Raw genomic sequence first — 20,115 nt, 5'->3', positions numbered from 1 at the left:
TCTTTACCATTCGGCAATCAGATTTGACACCAATGCTCCTTATAGGACACATCACTGCACTCTGTTGCTGCCATGCTATGTTGTTGTCTTAGGTCTCTCTTTATGTAGTGTTGTGGTGTCTCTCTTGTCGTGATGTGTGTTTTGTCCTATATTTTTATTTTTAATCCCAGCCCCCGTCCCCGCAGGAGGCCTTTTGCCTTTTGGTAGGCCGTCAATGTAAATAACAATTTGTTCTTAACTGACTTTCCTAGTTAAATAAAGGTTAAATAAAAAATAAATACAAATAAAGAAATAGTGATAGTGAAATCAGAGTAGGATAGTCATCGACACACCTGACAAAGCATCACAGGTGCAGAGGAATGAAACACTCCACAAAATTGGACATTCAGTCCAACGCAAATCTATAGGTCTCAGACAAGGTTACTTATTATGCAAGCATGGTTCCAAACCCTTTCCATTATACCAGCACACCACCTACCCACCTACGTACCTAATACCAGCCAGTCATATCACTCCAGGGGGGAGCCCACATGGCCTTCCCCCATTAGCTGCTCTATCCCCTGGGCTGGCTGCCTCAAATCTGTCCCTTTTCTTTCCCTTCAACACTGTGCCTCTACTACTACCAGTCTGCCACTGAACACTGAACGCTCAACACCCCATCTAGGCCACCGGGTAAAATTAGCAATCTCTGACGGAGGATATTAGCCCAATACGGTTGCCAAACATTTCTAGGACAACGGAGGGGGTGAATCGCAGAGAGATGTGAATGAAACGTACTGTGGAGAAATGTAACACAGCTAGGCTACAGAGCAAATGTGTCAAATATGGAATTGCAACCACTTCAATGACTAGAGTTTCTACCTGCATGAATACTGACATCCCACTGGGCACACACTGGTTAATTCAACGTTGTTCCCACGTCATTTCAACAAAATTACATTAAATCAACATGGAATAGATGTTGAATTGATGTCCATTCCCAATTGGATGGACCTCTTGAAACAACAGAATGAAACTAAATTAAGATATTTTAGCATAGCCAATGTGCAGTGTTGGGGGCAATTGGCCTGCTGCTATAAGAGAGAATGAGGAAAAAAATGCAGAGATAAAGAGAGCAGCTGTGGGGTGACAATGACACTGGGTTTGGAGAGAGAGAGAGAGAGAGAGAGATAGGACTAGAAATGCAGAGATAAAGAGAGCAGCTGTAGGGTGACAATGATCGTCTCCAGCTGGCCACAGCTGCTCCTAATTCACCATTGAGTCACCGCACCAGATTTCAGGTCAAAACCATTGCAGCTCTTAATCCAGATTGATGTAACCTAATGTACATTGGAGGTGTAATTATCCCCCAGCAATTAACTAAAATTACCACTGGGGGCAAGAGCCTTGGACTTCCAAATCTAATCAAGGAAGAGAGACTTCGGAGACTTCGGAAGTGAAGTTAGTTAGATGCTGTTGGGCTCTACGTTGAACATTTGGGAACATTCTGAACTGCGTGAAGTGAAATTGATGACGAAGTTCTTAAAAGGTTTTGGACGGTACAACCAATTATATTTTTTTCTATTCCATTCTACTGAAAAGTGAATTCAGTTAGACACAGTTGGCTCTTCTTTGAGCATTTGGGAAAGTTCTGGGCACGTTTTAATGCAGCGTCTCAGAGAAGGAGTGCTGGTCTAGGAACTTATGTGCCTTTTAAATCATAATGAATAAGATTTATATGGACAGGGGGGACCTGATCCTAGATCAGCACTCTTACTCTGAGAAGAATCATGAATATGGACCCAATATTGCTCGTGAAGGGAAACTGAGGAAAAACTTTTTTTAAATTGTTTTAAAAGGTACGGCCAATAACGTTTTTTTTCCCTTCTGTGTTTTTCTTTTATATCTTGACAATGGGAGACCGAGTGTTACTCTGCGAGTGTTACTCTGCAGTTTCCTGTTCTTTGAAAAGAATGCCGTGGCAACAATATAAAGAGGATTCAGAAAGTCCAGGGGGGAGTTTTCACATTGACTCTTTTCCTTCCACATGGATATAACAGGACAATTCCCTGGGCTGTGATAACACACAGCTACCACACCTTTACAATGATTTGTGTAAACAAACAACCAACCGACAATGAATAACAACAGTTAAACAAGTGGGCAGGAAACCATACTGAAACTGCTCCCTGCTATCATGACAACAGTTGAGAAACTAAAGAGAGATGTTTAGGTCGGGATTCAAACAATCACACATTAACGACCTGTGCTATGCGGTTCACTTTTTAAAGCCGATTTCTCCTTGAGTCAGCAATCGTGGCTTTTACAGCGAATGTGATCTCCGCAAACGTCAGGGAAATGCCCTTTAATTGCGTATCGCTGTGCGCAGGCCTTAAATCTGCGTTGGATCGAATTCCGGCCTTAGCTTATTTTAGGTAACAATCTTCAATAGCATGAGGAATACAGGCCTAAATTAGCCTTGCTAAAGTTTCTAACCTGTTGTTATTGGATTAGTTAGATACAGTAGGGCACCTAGTACTAAGTCTACATCGATACCAATGTAAGAACTGATACCTAACAGTACAGTGCAGTAACAGTATAGGCCTGCAGTACTGTTTTCAAAACAATCACACCCATCAGTTCCAGGAGTTCACCCTGTCATTTCCCATTGATGCTGCTACTGATACTAACTGAGACAACTGAACACTGATAAGCTACTACATTTCCTTTGAAAAACCCAGCTGCTTTCAGTATTTCCCCTGCTTTCCTGAATCTCCCAGCCCAGGAGAGATTATAGTGGGAATTCAGCAGGACTTTGGACTGGGAGAGATGGAACAGCAACCACTGGCCAGAACACTATCATATACAACTGCTATTGAAAGTTTACACACCCCTTGCACAGTCTTCACATTTTGTTGCCTTAAAATGACATCTAAGAAGGGAATACATTTCAGGGATTTTTTTCCCTGCTTATCTCCACATCCTATTCCACATTTTCATAGTGAAAGAAAAATTATAGAAAATGTTCCAAATTAATAAAATAAAATAAACTAAGATGTCTTAGGGGGCAGTATTTTCACGGCCGGATAAAAAACGTACCCGATTTAATCTGGTTACTACTCCTGCTCAGAAACTAGTAGATTTGGATAGAAAACACTCTAAAGTTTCTAAAACTGTTTGAATGGTGTCTGTGAGTATAACAGAACTCATATGGCAGGCCAAAACCTGAGAAGATTCCATACAGGAAGTGCCCTGTCTGACAATTTGTTGTCCTTCTGTTGCATCTCTATCGAAAATACAGCATCTGTGCTGTAACGTGACATTTTCTAAGGCTTCCATTGGCTCTCTAAAGCTGCCAGAAAGTGGAATGGGGTGTCTGCTGTCTCTGGGCAAAGAACAGCAGCAGAATTTGTAAGTGGTCAGCCTGCGGACAGTGAGACTGAGATGCGCGTTCACGAGACTACTCCATTTTTTTCTTTCAGCCTTTGAATGAATACAACGTTGCCCGGTTGGAATATTATCTCTATTTTACGAGAAAAATAGCATAAACATTTATTTTAAACAGCGTTTGACATGCTTCTAAGTACGATAATGGAATATTTCAATTTTTTTGGTCACGAAATGCACTCGCGCGTCACCCTTCGGATAGTGACCTGAACGCACGAACAAAACGGAGCTATTTGAATATAACTATGGATTATTTGGAACCAAAACAACATTTGTTGTTGAAGTAGAAGTCCTGGGAGTGCATTCTGACGAAGAACAGCAAAGGTAATCCAATTTTTCTAATAGTAATTCTGGGTTTAGTGAGCCCCAAACTTGGTGGGTGTCAAAATAGCTAGCCGTGATGGCCGAGCTATGTACTCAGAATATTGCAAAATGTGCTTTCGCCGAAAAGCTATTTTAAAATCTGACACCGCGATTGCATAAAGGAGTTCTGTATCTATAATTCTTAAAATAATTGTTATGTATTTTGTGAACGTTTATCATGAGTAATTTAGTAAAATTCACCGGATGTTTTCGGTGGGTATGCTAGTTCTGAACATCACATGCTAATGTAAAAAGCTGGTTTTTGATATAAATATGAACTTGATTGAACAAAACATGCATGTATTGTATAACATAATGTCCTAGGAGTGTCATCTGATGAAGATCATCAAAGGGTAGTGCTGCATTTAGCTGTGGTTTGGGTTTATGTGACATATATGCTTGCTCGGAAAATGGCTGTGTGATTATTTGTGTCTATGTACTCTCCTAACATAATCTACTGTTTTGCTTTCTCTGTAAAGCCTTTTTGAAATTGGACAATGTGGTTAGATTAACGAGAGTCTTATCTTTAAAATGGTGTAAAATAGTTGATTGTGTGAGAAAATTGAATTGTGGTATTTCAGTTGGTTTTGTATTTCGCGCCGTGCGATGCCATTGGCTGTTGGCTAGGGGTTCCGCAGGCGGAACGTCTGTCCTCAACAGGTTAAGAAACTAAGACACCCCAGAGTTAATACTTGGTGGAAGCAACTTTGGCAGCCATTACAGCTGTGTATCATTCTTAGGGCAACAGTTATCCATTGTTTTTGTCAAAATTACACAAGCTCAGTACATTTTTGGGGAAACCATCGCTGGACTGCAATATTCACGCCTTATCTCCAATTTTCAAAAATACTTTGAATATGTGGAGTAGGTTGTGTACATCTGTAGGAAATAAATCAAACGTAATACATGTTTTTATTGAATTTTAAGGCAGAAAAATGTGAAGATTGTGCAAGGGGTGTATAGACTTTCATTTGCCACTGTATCACTAAGGCCTGGACATGGTGAACATCATAGATCACCATAGCCTCACTCCACACCAGCGACAGGTCAGAACCCATTATAAACAAAACATCTCAGACATGAATATTTTAAGGGCCTGTCAAGGGGAATGATGGTGCTTATTTAACAGAGAGAATTATTTGGGGGGGAGAGAGAGAGAGAGAGAGAGAGAGCTAACGTTCTTGTAGGAGGGAGAGAGAGAAAAATAAGGTATGAATACAAATATTGAAAAATGAATATTGATGATACTACAGCAGCTGGCTGTAACCAACTTGTTAGTGCTTTGAAAGTGAGTAGACTAGGACCAGGGTGAAGTCTGATGGGTTTAAACTACGAGTGAATCAGATTCAGGGTTACAAAATGTAGGTCATCAGGAGGGAAACGCAGGATATATGGAAAAATCTTACAATTCTATCTTATAGTTGAATTATGTTTTTGGTGTTGTGCCACAAGGTCATGAAAAGGTCAACTACTGCCCTGGGAACAACTGTTAGGTGGACCACTATGTCATAAGACAACACACACACACACGCCACACACACACACACACACACACACACACACACACACACACCTACTGATGACCTGGTTGAAAATCTAAAACCCCTCTTGACCGATGATAAGCACCAACACCAAGCTTATCAATAATCATGAAACACATTGCAGATCCAGTAGGTCTGATTACATTATGTAGCTGACACACTGACACACATTCAGCAGATCAGATGTTTATCTAGTCACATGCTCATGGTCTCAGATGTAGTTACAGTAAAATACTTCAGTTCTGAGCTCCAACAGTGCAGGTGTGAATTAAAAATATTATTAGAATTAGAATGATAATATATATTATATACAGTGCCTTCAGAAAGTATTCAGACCCCTTGACTTTTTCCACATTTTGTTACGTTACAGCCTTATTCTGAAATTGATTACACACAAAACCCCATAATGACAGAGCAGAAACAAGTTTAGACATGTTTGCTAATTTATAAAAATTATTAAAAACTGAAATATCACATTTACATAAGTATTTAGACCCTTTACTCAGTACTTTGTTGAAGCACCTTTGGCAGCGATTACATCATCGAGACTTCTTGGGTATGACGCTACCAGCTTGGCACACCTGTATTTGGGGAGTTTCTCCCATTCTTCTCTGCAGATCCTCTCAAGCTCTGTCAGGTTGGATGGGTAGCGTTGCTGCACAGCTATTTTCAGGTCTCTCCAGAGATGTTTGATCGAGTTCATGTCCGGGCTCTTGCTGGGCCACTCAAGGACATTCAGAAACTTTTCAGAATGTGCTTAGGGTCGTTGCCCTGTTGGAAGGTGAACCTTCGTCCCAGTCTGAGGTCTTGAGCGCTCTTGAGCAGATTTTCATCAAGGATCTCTCTGCACTTCGCTCCATTCATATTTCCCTCGATCCTGACTAGTCTCCCAGTCCCTGCCGCTGAAAAACATCCCCACAGCATGATGATGCCACCACCATGCTTCACTGTAGGGATGGTGCCAGGTTTCCTCCAGCCAAAGAGTTCAATCTTGGTTTCATCAGGCCAGAGAATCTTGTTTCTCATGGTCTGAGAGTCCTTTAGATGTCTTTTGGCAAACTCCAAGTGGGCTGTCATCTACCTTTTACTGAGGAGTGGCTTCAATCTGGCCACTCTACCATAAAGGCCTGATTGGTGGAGTGCTACAGAGATGCAAACATTTCTAAAAACCTGTTTTTGTTTTGTCATTTTGGGGTATTGTGTGTAGATTGCTGAGGACATTTTTTTATTTAATCTATTTCAGAATAAGTCTGTAACGTAACAAAATGTGGAAAAAGTCAAGGGGTCTGAATACTTTCCGAAGGCACTGTATATAGTACATTCGGAAAGTATTCAGACCCCTTCCCTTTTTGCCAGTTCTTCCATGGCCTGCATACGCACCAGACATGTCACCCACTGAGCAGGTTTGTGATGCTCTGGATCGACGTGTTTAGTTTACTAAAATAAAATTGGTTCTGCAATGTTGAAAATCCAAGAACAAGGTGTGGAGACCAAACATTATTATTTGTATTATTATTATTTTATTAAGCTACAGTCTTGATTAACAAATGTTCTTAGGCATATATTTAATCAATGCCTAAATCCAACCCACTGGTGTGCTGGAAGTGTGTGTGTGCTGTGCACTTTGCTGGCTCCTATGAACAAGGCCTCACAACACAACAAGATAAAGTGACGGAACAACTGGTCAGGGTCTACTGGAGATGGCTGGTCAAAGCTCAATGGACATCCTGCCTCTGTCTGTCTGTCTGTCTGTCTGTCTGTCTGTCTGTCTGTCTGTCTGTCCTGCCTGTCCTGCCTGAACTGCCTGCCTGTCTCTGAGGATGACCGTGAAGAGGGAGCACAACATAATAAGTGATAGTGGAGACTGGAGAGAGAGAGTGGTGGGGCTTTGTTAGGACATTCAGAGACATCTCCTGGGACAGCTAGATTACACAAGCACTCCTACATGTCAGTGGGGAAATGAATTCCATTCCTTAGGCCTTAATGACATTTCTGACAGAAGACAGGATAGCCCTGTCACTGTGCTGGGCTTGGCATTGAACAGAAGCTTTTACGGTCTGTGTGTTGGAACTCAGAACACAACAACAAAAATGTTTTTTTTTGTGTGTTCATATTTCTTCAGTCAATCTTTATTGTCCCATAAGGGACAATTGACACACAACGACACTATTGTGTGTAGAATGCTGGGCTAGATAATGTTGTCAAAAACAGTGGAAATGGAACGCTGTTTGATAGAGAAACTCAACGGAAGAAGGAAGCAGTCTGGTTTCCAAAAGACCCTTACACACACACACACACACACACACCACACACACACGCACGCAGACACACAGACACGCATGCAGACACACAGACACACACACAAACACACAGACACACGCGCACACACAGACACATGCGCACGCACACACACACACACACAGACACACACACACACACACACACACACACACACACACGCGTGCGCACACCACACACACACACACACACACACACGCACGCACGCACGCACGCACGCACGCACGCACGCACGCAGACACACGCGCGCACACACACAGACACACGCGCACACACACAGACAGACACACACACACACACACAAGCCAACTTCAGCTACACAACACAGGATATGAAACATTGTGACCTTAGACTTTTTTCCCCCCAAGAACGCAAAGCGAAATAAAAACAATGCTTTTAAAAACCTGCCACAGCTCCACCCTTTAGGGCTTGTGGTTTGATCTGTTCACTTTCTGTGTAAGGTAGCCAAGACAGTCATAATGCTTACTATGAACCATATGTAAAGTAATATTATGTCTTTAGAATGTCACCTGTCACACCACAGTGGATTACATGACTTGCTAAATTCAGCTCATGGCTCCTTATAACAGTTATAACAGCCATAATGACACTAGTATTACAAGTAGTGATGATCTTGGGTCAGTTTTGCATTTTCCCCACTAATGGTTAAGGTTAGGATTGGGGGAGGGTAAACTGATCCTAGATCTGTACCTAGAGGAAACTTCACCCCAGAGCCTAATTTACACAAAAAGAATGGCTGCTGGATTTCCCAATGGAACTCACAATAGACAGCTGATAAACTGCCAAAATGTGAATGAGCTGAAAACCTGCCACACAGTTTGGCTGAGTCCTTTTTAACATGAATGATTCATATGTTTTTTACGGGGGTGTTAGCCACATTCAATACCGTCATTAAACAACAGCTTCCTTTAGCTACTGTAATGGATTTCATGTTCACCAGCTAACGTGCTGAAACACACCATTAAAAAACACATTTAAACCCAGTGATAACATCGCACAGACACACACACACACACACACACACACACACACACCTTGCATACACCACGCACAACTGCACACACTGCAAGATGAAGCAGCATGCACCTTGACCTCCATTGATAAACACACACGCAGACAGGCTAAACACTGTCCCCTGATAACACACAGTCTTTCTGACTGACAGGGACTACTGTATGTACAGAGTGGAACAGGTATTGTCTTTTACCTTGAAAGAGAACCGTCTGGTATTGATGGTTTAATACTGCATGTACTTTGAACTTCTACCCACGCAGACCATTGTGTCTAACTAGAGGAGGGCCTTCTACTTATGACTGGTTCCTCTCAAGGTTTCTTCCTACCTAGGTAAATTTACCTTGCCAAGAGGCCTTGGCGTCCACCATTGGAGGGTACACGATACTGTGTTACATACTGTATATAATGGTTGGTGTGTGATGTTGGGTGGAAGGTAGCCTAGCGGTTAAGAGGGTTGGCCCAGTAACTGAAAGGTTGCTGGTTCAAATCCCGAGCTGACTAGGTGAAACATCTGTTGATGTGTCCTTGAGCAATGTACCTAACTCTAATTGTTTGGGATAAGACTAAATGTATTTATTTTTAAACGACGTGTCCCTAAGTATTGACTAACTTATTTTACAGCCTGTTAGAGCCTGACTCAGGTCGGTAAGTTTACTCCACCCAGATACATAAAATAATGTACAAGATAAAGAACGGGGCCACAGATACCCATAAATCTTCTCTCAGACAATGGCTTCATCTTTCACTCTGAAGGAGTGTAATCAAGGTAATGAATGGACTTCACACCGTAAACAGAATAGTGGATGGCTGAGAGACCACCACTGCACATAACAGATCCAATTATCACATGGGAGATATAGGGAGGGGAGAGAAGGCTACAGTATTGTGTTTGCTGTCAGTCACAGGTTGCATCCCAAAAGGCACCCTACTCCCTATATAGTACACTGATATTGACCCCTATGGGCCCTTGTCAAAAGTATTGCACTATATAGGGAATATGGCGCCACTTGGGACTCAGCCACACTGTTGTCACATTGTCAGAATGGATCACACCTTGCTGTGATCAAATAGAGGTAGCTTCATAAACACTACTGGGTGTGACTGTGAACACACACACACACACACACACACACACACACACACACACACACACACACACACACACACACACACACGCCTGTTTGTTCATCTAAGGCCAAAATTCCATTCCGCTTCCCTTTAGGTGAATAACAGTGGAAAATCACGCCGATTGAACCGAATAACAGGAATGAGTTTAATATCTTTGGTAGTACATTACCAGACAGGAACCAGACAAAAACATGCTCTGCTGAGGCAGTAAAACCAGACAGACAGACAGACAGACAGACAGACAGACAGACAGACAGACAGACAGACAGACAATACAGTTACAATGTTCAGATTATTGGAAATATGTTGACATTTACCACTAAATGAATCACTTTTAATAACTTTTACCCAGCTGCGTAATCAGATAATAATGCATATATTCAACCTCATGGTCCCAAGCAACAACTGAATGACAATGTCCTACCGTGATGAACACGATCCATTCACAGAGCGTGGTAATGTGAATCCACACACACACACACACACACACACACACACACACACACACACACACACACACACGGTCTATTCATGAGTCATCGTTCTGATATGTCATATTCCAGCGTCATGCTGTCTTTTCATGCTGGGTAATTGTGTTGGAAGATAGGTAACAATGTTCGCATTAGAAAAGGTCATTGAATTCTTAACGAGAATGAATAATAGACGGATTATACAACCAATGTGACATGTTTGTACTTGCTTGGACCAAAACCCCACTAGTTGGTCTACCGTATGGGAATAAATAGGTTGTTTGCCTACAGACTGAGCTCAAGTCAAGTGTGGAAAATGAAGTAGTTTTAGAATTAGAACAAAGCCATTTTCTTTGCGTTGTGTGTTTTCTATTCAGTGTGCACGTTATCTAGGTTGTCTGGTAACAAGTTAACTATCTCCACATGTGAAAAGATGTATTTTAGCCTACACAGCATGGCAGCAGAATGTGACTTCGAACACAACAAGGGGTTTCCTGAAAACAAGTGGAATCAGATTCTGACAGACAGACAGGCAGACATAGAGTTGAAGTCGGAAGTTTACATACACCTTAGCCAAATACATTTAAACTCAGTTTTTCACAATTCCTGACATTTAATCCTAGTAAAAATGCCCTGTCTTAGGTCAGTTAGGATCACCACTTTATTTTAAGAATGTGAAATGTCAGAATAATAGTAGAGACAATTATTTTTTTCAGATTTTATTTCTTTCATCACATTCCCAGTGGGTCAGACGTTTACATACACTCAATTAGTATTTGGTTGCCTTTAAATTGTTTAACTTGGGTCAAACATTTCGGGTAGCCTTCCACAAGCTTCCCACAATAAGTTGGGTAAATTTTGGCCCATTCTTCCTGACAGAGCTGGTGTAACTGAGTCAGGTTTGTAGGCCTCCTTGCTCGCACACACTTTTTCAGTTCTGCCCACAAATTCTCTATAGGATTGAGGTCAGGGCTTTGTGATGGCCATTCCAATACCTTGACTTTGTGGTCCTTAAGCCATTTTGCCACAACTTTGGAAGTATGCTTGGGGTCATTGTCCATTTGGAAGACCCATTTGTGACCAAGCTTTAACTTCCTGACTGATGTCTTGAGATGTTGCTTCAATATATCCACATAATTTTCCTACCTCATGATGCCATCTATTTTGTGAAGTGCACCAGTCCCTCCTGCAGCAAAGCACCCGCACAACATGATGCTGCCACCCCCGTGCTTCACGGTTGGGATGGTGTTCTTCGGCTTGCAAGCATCCCCCTTTTTCCTCCAAACATAACGATGGTCATTATGGCCAAACAGTTCTATTTTAGTTTTATCAGACCAGAGGACATTTCTCCAAAAAGTACGATCTTTGTCCCTATGTGCAGTTGCAAACCGTAGTCTGGCTTTTTTTAATGGCGCAGTGGCTTCTTTCTTGCTGAGCGGCCTTTCAGGTTATGTCGATATAGGACTCGTTTTACAGTGGATATAGATACTTTTGTACCTGTTTCCTCCAGCATCTTCACAAGGTCCTTTGCTGTTGTTCTGGGATTGATTTGCACTTTTCGCAACAAAGTACGTTCATCTCTAGGAGACAAAACGTGTCTCCTTCCTGAGCGGTATGACGGCTGCTTGGTCCCATGGTGTTTATACTTGCGTACTATTGTTTGTACTGATGAACGTGGTACATTCAGGCATTTCGAAATTGCTCCCAAGGATGAACCAGACTTGTGGAGGTCTACAACTTTTTTTCTGAGGTCTTGGCTGATTTCTTTTGATTTTCCCATGTCAAGCAAAGAAGCACTGAGTTTGAAGGTAGGCCTTGAAATACATCCACAGGTACACCTCCAATTGACTCAAATTATGTCAATTAGCCTATCAGAAGCTTCTAAAGCCATGACATCATTTTCTGGAATTTTCCAAGCTGTTTAAAGGCACAGTCAACTTAGTGTATGTAAACTTCTGACCCACTGGAATTGTGATACAGTGAATTATAAGTGAAATAATCTGTCTGTAAACAATTGTTGAAAAATTGCTTGTGTCATGCACAAAGTAGGTGTCCTAACCGACTTGCCAAAACTATAGTTTGTTAACAAGAAATTTGTGGAGTGGTTGAAAAACGAGTTTTAATGACTCCAACCTAAGTGTATGTAAACTTCCGACTTCAACTGTACTTTACAGGCAGGCAGACAGATTTTGAAGGCAGACAGACTTTAAAGGCAGACAGATGGACAGACAGACCAATTGTATAATATAAATAGGGAAGGGAGCAACACTTCTGAAACAAGATAGCAAGACATTTTCATCAACTCACAACTGAGGCTACATGCACACAAAGCAGCGGCAGCAGGTGGCTGGCAAGCTAGCTGAGAGCCCGTTGAGAACTTGACCAAAAGGAGGTGGACAGCTTGTGGTACTGCTATGTTCTCCATTGTATGTGGGAGTCTTTGTTAAGCCTGCGAGCAAATGCATATTAGTCAGGAACCCTATTCAGAGAATAGCACCATCTGGCAAATGAATGATAAAATCGCGCTGGCAAGCAAAACAATCCCAAGTTTGGAAAAAGGACCTGCTGCACTTGCTACTAGTTGCAGGTCGCCTACATGTTTTTCTGTCTCTAGGCTCAAGTAGATCGCTCGCTCCCGACCATACATGCACATTCCTGACAACACTGGAGGCACGGGCCAGAAAATACACAACACAACAATGATGTCGACTCGCTACTTGTAAACTTGATTATGAAAGCGAGAGTGGATTGGAACTAATAGACCATCACGTCAAGCCAGAAATATTGCTTTATTATATTATCGTTGTTTGTGTAACAGATAGATCAATGTCATGTTTAGATAGGTTAATTAAAAGCATAACGTTATGATGAAACATGACCACTTTTGTGATATAACGGGGCGTCTCCTGCTTACCTGACTGGCTTTGTGAAATTGCTTCTTCAGCCCTGCCACGGACATCCTCAGTGGTGTATCGATTCACTTTTCAGAGAGACCTGACAGAATACGATCTAGATGGGGGAAACACAACAATATAACGGGGTCTATTCCGTGGTGCTCCCCTCGTTGCTTCCAGACCGCTGGCGTTTCTCCGCTACAATGTTGTCACTGCTTGCGTTGGAGGAGCGGTTTCCTGCATCGCAGAGATGTCGCGCGTTCTCAAACCTGATTGGTGGAAAGCGCTAATTTTATGTAAATTTGATCGAGCGGTGGAAGCCCACGCTTAAAAACAGCACTCGACGGAAAGAGAAAGTGACAGTACCCTATTTGTGAGTCGTGATGTCGTTGATTTTCATAAGTATTGATTGACAAATAATTTCTCTCTTATTGTATAGTTTCATGATTTACTAGATACTTTCTGCCAAGGAAGTCCGTGCTATTGGTAGGGCTACAGAAGGGAAAGGCCTATATCACCAACTCAAACTGCAGGTGCAACAAAAACATTGTATTTTGGCCATACTTATGTTTGTTATTTATGTTGTTTTATTCGGGCCCTATTACAATGTCTAGGCCTAATTATGAAAGTATGTTCTGAAAGACTTTGCTGCCCCCTGCTGTAACTGAACAGAATGTGCAGCAAGTTACGGTCACTGGTCTGCTGGTTTGTTGTGTCAATTGGTTACAGTATGGGGAACCTTTTCGTGAGTAGTGTTCCTATAGCTACATCAGGCCAGAGCCGTGTATTTAGATAAATACATGGTTCTGCTTCAGGGTATAAAGCCTTTCATTATACATGTTCTACATTCATTCTAACTATGCTACGTGGGCAACACTTTACTCAGGAACCTTCTACAAGGCCTATATCTGTACAAAAATAATGACATAGCAGATTGTAGGCAGTTAGGTTATGAGAGTCACCCAGCAGTGCTTCCTGGAAGCCCTCAGAGTATTTACACTCATTAAAAATGCATTGTCTTCTATTAGCTATCCTAGCGGCATACCCTGCGCTGTATTCATTAGGGTGTACCATAGCAAAACGTTTTGCAACAGTAAACAAAAACAAGTGTTTCTTATTGGACAAGTTTAGGTAGTCCCTCCCTGTTTCAGTCTGTTTTCTTCTGTTTAGTGCCTAATGTCTACATGCTGTTTGCTGATTCACATGGATCCGGACACATACATCCAAGGACTGTCAAGAGTGTGTTCACCAAACCAGAGCATGCAGAAAGTACAAATAATGTATTTGAATACAAAACCGTTTGACATAGAAACACCAGATTTTCAGTGTTTTTTTGGAAATAATAATTGTTAATGATGACATTATGACAAATATTGATACCATTCCACCCATGAGACCACTCATTTGAATGCAGGAAAGTGCTACAGCTAATCCGCAGTTGAAACAATAACAAGCACTGTCCCACCTCTGTTTTGGTAAAAAGCTGAGGCATGGGCCTGGAGAAATGTAACCACTCTCAATTTCATAGACTGAGCTGAGGATACAAGGACTGACCATACAGTATATCAAAATTATATTTGAACCATGTTTTGAGGCTGTACAGTGTTTGTTTACATTTACATGTTTTACAAACATTGGAATAAAATGTATAACTTATATTTTGGGTTCTGATGTGGCACGACAGATATATACAAGAAGCAACCTATTATCACACAGTCAAACTCTCATTTCATTTAGTAAGTTCACCATTCTGCCGTTCTCACTGTTAAACATCGCAGATAAGTTATATTCTTCAAGAATCAATCGATATATATAATTCATTTACAAGTCAAAAAATGTATGTAGAAACTAAGGAATCAAGCTTTAATTATATACAATATAAAATATGTGATTAGGAAGTCACTTTTACAAGTTGTTTTGGTTGAGTGTTTGATGTTGTTTCCTCCAACATTGGTCCTCTAGGGCAACAGTTGTCTCAAGAAAAACAAACCTGATACTTGGTATAATTCAATAGTGATTGATTGATTGATTTGCTTCTGTTGGGTTATAAGTTATAAACTGTTATAAACTGTGTTCATTGTACACAATATGTACCACAAGGAGGCGCCATAGCCTTAGAACAAGATCTCTCAAACCTCACAGACACAGCTCCTATTCACCACAAGGGGGAGCAGTTTTTACACTCCCATTCATTTCATGTGAAGTGAACATATACATTAAGTTGTTCATCATGTATTTGGATTAGAAATTGGTCTGCAGGTATACCCAGAAGAGCAGAGGTGGTCCCTAGATGAGGCTGAGAAAAGGATTTTCGCACACACGATGACTTCTCTGTCTCTGTAAAGCCTAGCTCGCCTGATGTTTAAGGTTACAGTATACCTGCAAACGTAGAGATAATGCTGGTTGCTAACTACAGTACCAGTCAAAAGTTTGGAGACACCTACTCATTCAAGTTTTTTTTTTATTTGACTATTTTCTACATTGTAGAATAGTAGTGAAGACATCAAAACTATGTAATAACACATATGGAATCATGTAGTAACCAAAAAAGTGTTAAACAAATCAAAATATATTTGATACTTGAGATTCATCAAAGTAGCCACCCTTTGCCTTGATGACAGCTTTACACACTCTTGGCATTCTCTTAACCAGTTTCATGAGATAGTCACCTGGAATGCATTTCAATTAACAGGTGCCAATCAGTTGTGCTGTGACAAGGTAGGGGTGAATACAGAAGGTAGCCCTATTTGGTAAAAGACCAATTACATATAATGAGAAGAACAGCTCAAATAAGCAAAGAGAAAAGACAGTCCATCATTCCTTTAAGACATGAAGGTCAGTCAATCTGGAAAATGGCTAGATCCGGAAAATCCTAAGTTTCTTCAAGTGCACTCACAAAAAACATCAAGCTCTATGATGAAACTGGCTATCATGAGGACCCCACAGGAAAGGAAGACCCAGAGTTAGCTCTGCTGCAGAGGATACGTTCATTAGAGTTACCAGCCTCAGAAATTGCAGGCCAAATAAATGCTTCACAGTGTTCAAGTAACAGACACATCTCAACATCAACTGTTCAGAGGAGACTGCATGAATCAGGCCTTCATGGTGAAATTGCTGCAAAGAAACCACTACTAAAGGACACCAACAATAAGAGGAGACTTGCTTTGGCCAAGAAACATGAGCAATGGACATTAGACCGGTGGAAATCTGTCCTTTGTTCTGATGAGTCCAAATTAGAGATTTTTGGTTCCAACCGCCATGTCTTTGTGAGATGCAGAGTAGGTGAACAGATGATCTCTGCATGTGTGGTTCCCACTGTGAAGCATGGAGGAGATGTGATGGTGTGGGGGTGTTTTGCTCGTGGCACTGTCTGTGATTTATTTAGAAGTCAGGGAACACTTGGGATGGCGATCGCCATCCCATCTGGTTTGCGCTTAGTGGAAGAGTATCATTTGTGGGGAGAAAAAAACTCAATGCAAAGTAACAATGGGGGATAAGCAGTTCATGCTGTCAGTGTGTACTGGTATGTGCCTGGTGGGCCTGTATCCTGAGGGTGGCAGTAGAATCCTAGAGGGATGATTCCACCCTCGTCACAGGGATGCTCTGGCACCTGGTTCCCATCTCCCTCCTACAGATGTTTCATCTCAAGTGCTACCTCTGCTGCTGATAACAACACTGTAGAACCCTAAAGAGCACCGGCCAATAAGGAGGAATGTTACGGAGGCGCTGTTTAAGACCGTCCCTGAAAGAAAACAACAAGAAGCAGCTATTCACTGCTCTGAGTTGAACTGTTGGAAACAACATCTTAGGTTACGGTAAGTTCACACCAATTCGTAATTCCAATAGGAAATTCATTTCAACACAATAAAAGCACATGAGTAAAATACAACAAGTGAGTGGTAAACCCTTATATTGGAATAGCAGAGAGTAGACATCCATTTAAACATGTAACAGTGGGGCATGGTTAGACTCCATCTTTCATACTGACTCTGTTTTAGTTCATGGTTTTTCTCTCTGGCAGCTCTGTGGCTGTTGTTCACAAAACACACAGAACTCTGCCCCTCCATGGCCACCAGTACTGCCCTGTCAACTCCCATGATACTAAACAGCCAGAGTCATAACAATGCCTGCGACCAGCGCTCACAGTTCTTCACATCCATACTGTACAACCACCGCCGGCTCGGTCAATTTATAATACATTTCACAGTTTCACACCGCTCGGCATCAGCCCTTCATGTGGCATTAATGTTACTCTGTAAAAAGGCCATGTGACACGCGGGTTGAGCACCTACAATGGCCCGCGTCCCTCGCCAACCTGAGGGGAGAGGTTGAGGCGAGTCCGAGTGAGGTGAGAGGATGACCGTGGCGGCGACACAAACGCGGCTGGCAATTTGGTTTGTGGCTGACACCCGGCGCTCGGGAATAAACGATCTAAACACTCAGCAGAGATTGTTTTGCCACGCCCCTCAGCAATGACACCCCCCTCATCGCCCCCCCCAAAGATGCCCAGCCAGGATTAATGTAGATAAATGAGGCAGACAGCCAGTTAATAACTGTTGCCATTGTGCCCCTCAGCAGCGGCAGGGCTGGGGGAGAGATGGTGGAGTGGATGGTGGAGAGATGGGGGAGTGGATGGTGGAGAGATGGGGGAGAGATGGTTGAGAGGATGGGGGAGAGATGGGGGAGTGGATGGGGGAGAGATGGTGGAGTGGATGGGGAGAGATGGTGGAGTGGATGGTGGAGTGGTGGTGGAGAGATGGTGGAGTGGATGGTGGAGTGGATGGTGGAGAGATGGTTGAGAGGATGGGGGAGAGATGGGGGAGTGGATGGGGAGAGATGGTGGAGTGGATGGGGGAGAGATGGGTAGAGATGGTTGAGAGGATGGGGGAGAGATGGGGGGAGTGGATGGGGGAGAGATGGTGGAGAGATGGTTGAGAGGATGGGGGAGAGATGGGGGAGAGATGGTGGAGTGGATGGGGGAGAGATGGGGGAGAGATGGTTGAGTGGATGGGGGAGAGATGGTGGAGTGGATGGGGAGAGATGGGGTAGAGATGGTTGAGATGATGGGGGAGAGATGGTGGAGTGGATGGGGAGAGATGGTGGAGTGGATGGGGAGGGATGGTGGAGTGGATGGGGAGAGATGGGGTAGAGATGGTTGAGAGGATGGGGAGAGATGGGGGAGTGGATGGGGGAGAGATGGTGGAGTGGATGGGGAGAGATGGGGTAGAGATGGTTGAGTGGATGGGGGAGAGATGGGGTAGAGATGGTTGAGTGGATGGGGAGAGATGGGGGAGTGGATGGGGGAGAGATGGTGGAGTGGATGGGGGAGAGATGGGGTAGAGATGGTTGAGATGATGGGGGAGAGATGGTGGAGTGGATGGGGGAGAGATGGTGGAGTGGATGGGGGAGAGGTGGTGGAGTGGATGGGTGAGAGATGGTGGAGTGGATGGGGGAGAGATGGGGTAGAGATGGTTGAGAGGATGGGGGAGAGATGGTGGAGTGGATGGGTGAGTGATGGTGGAGTGGATGGGGGAGAGATGGTGGAGTGGATGGGTGAGAGATGGTGGAGTGGATGGGGGAGAGATGGGGTGGAGATGGTTGAGAGGATGGGGGAGAGATGGGGTAGAGATGGTTGAGAGGATGGGGGAGAGATGGGGTAGAGATGGTTGAGAGGATGGGGAGAGATGGGGTAGAGATGGTTGAGAGGATGGGGGAGAGATGGGGTGGAGATGGTTGAGAGGATGGGGAGAGATGGGGTAGAGATGGTTGAGTGGATGGGGGAGAGATGGGGTAGAGATGGTTGAGAGGATGGGGGAGAGATGGGGTGGAGATGGTTGAGAGGATGGGGGAGAGATGGGGGAGAGATGGTGGAGTGGATGGGGGAGAGATGGGGTAGAGATGGTTGAGAGGATGGGGAGAGATGGGGTAGAGATGGGGGAGAGATGGGGTAGAGATGGTTGAGAGGATGGGGGAGGAACGGTGGAAAAGGCTCCACATGATCTGCCAGGCCCTGACATGGCACCCAGAGCCCTGAGCTGTCACCCCCGCGGAAACATCCCCCACGCCTCCACAATTTGTGCACTTAACACTCCACTTGGCACATGACAGGTGCTTATTTCCCTGTGCTGGCTCGATGGGCCTTTTCCCCTCACAGGGATGCCTCTGATGCCCTGGGCACCACTCGGCATCTGGTGTGGTGTCTGTCCTCCGTGCCCCGGCCCGCAGTGTGTGTGACTGGGTCACTGATACGTTTCACATCCGCTCACCCTGCGATCGCAGTCCACTGAGCACGGCTGCACTGGACATGGTGTGTTTCTCTCTCTCTCTGCGTGTGTGTGTGTGTGTGTGTGTGTGTGTGTGTGTGTGTGTGTGTGTGTGTGTGTGTGTGTGTGTGTGTGTGTGTGTGTGTGTGTGTGTGTGTGTGTGTGTGTGTGTGTGTGTGTGTGTGTGTGTGTGTTTGTGCGTGGACAGGGGAGGTGTCATGTTCTCACAGCGCAGAGGGAGAATGGGAACATCTCATTTTGTGGACAGGGATTTAGACGTTCTCTAACGCATGGCAGAGTAGATCTTTATCGTTCCACTGGGCAATTTGTTTTGCTTCACGAAGACAGTAGAATATATACGTAGGACAGTCACATACAAATAAACACAGGATGACATCATAGACATCAAAACAATCTCGGCTACCAACAAAAATATAAACAATGTTATGTATTAATCACCATATTCTTAAAAAATATAAAGAATATGGTATATTTCATTCATTGTAATGACTGGAATTCTTACGGACTGTGAATTTAAGCTACATTAGAAAAAAAGGATTGTGCCAGTGCCACACATTAGGAATTATTTATTTAATCCGAACAATTGACTTATAAGTAAATGATTATTTCTGTCTATATTTTTATATACAGTGAAAGAAAGTCACACATTTTACATGTGCTCCCAACAATTTAATTG

The 20,115-nt window shown here is 43.2% G+C and overlaps 1 protein-coding gene across 2 annotated transcripts in view; it reads right to left on the bottom strand.

Annotated features, from left to right (window-relative positions):
* Positions 1–13,458, bottom strand: part of LOC106583399 (endophilin-A3) — a 39,052-nt gene extending 25,594 nt beyond the window's left edge. The window contains exon 1 of one of the 2 annotated variants that reach the window (XM_045708016.1): positions 13,176–13,458. In XM_045708016.1, the coding sequence (XP_045563972.1) occupies positions 13,176–13,220 (45 nt within the window). In that variant the 5' untranslated portion in view covers positions 13,221–13,458. The remainder of the gene's footprint in view (positions 1–13,175) is intronic. The other variant, XM_045708015.1, reaches the window with a different exon arrangement.
* Between the last annotated feature and the right edge of the window lie 6,657 nt (positions 13,459–20,115).

Source organism: Salmo salar, chromosome ssa26 (genome assembly GCF_905237065.1).
Source record: "Salmo salar chromosome ssa26, Ssal_v3.1, whole genome shotgun sequence".
NCBI classification, from domain to species: Eukaryota; Metazoa; Chordata; class Actinopteri; order Salmoniformes; family Salmonidae; genus Salmo; species Salmo salar.
This window is presented reverse-complemented; position numbering and strand designations above follow the sequence as displayed.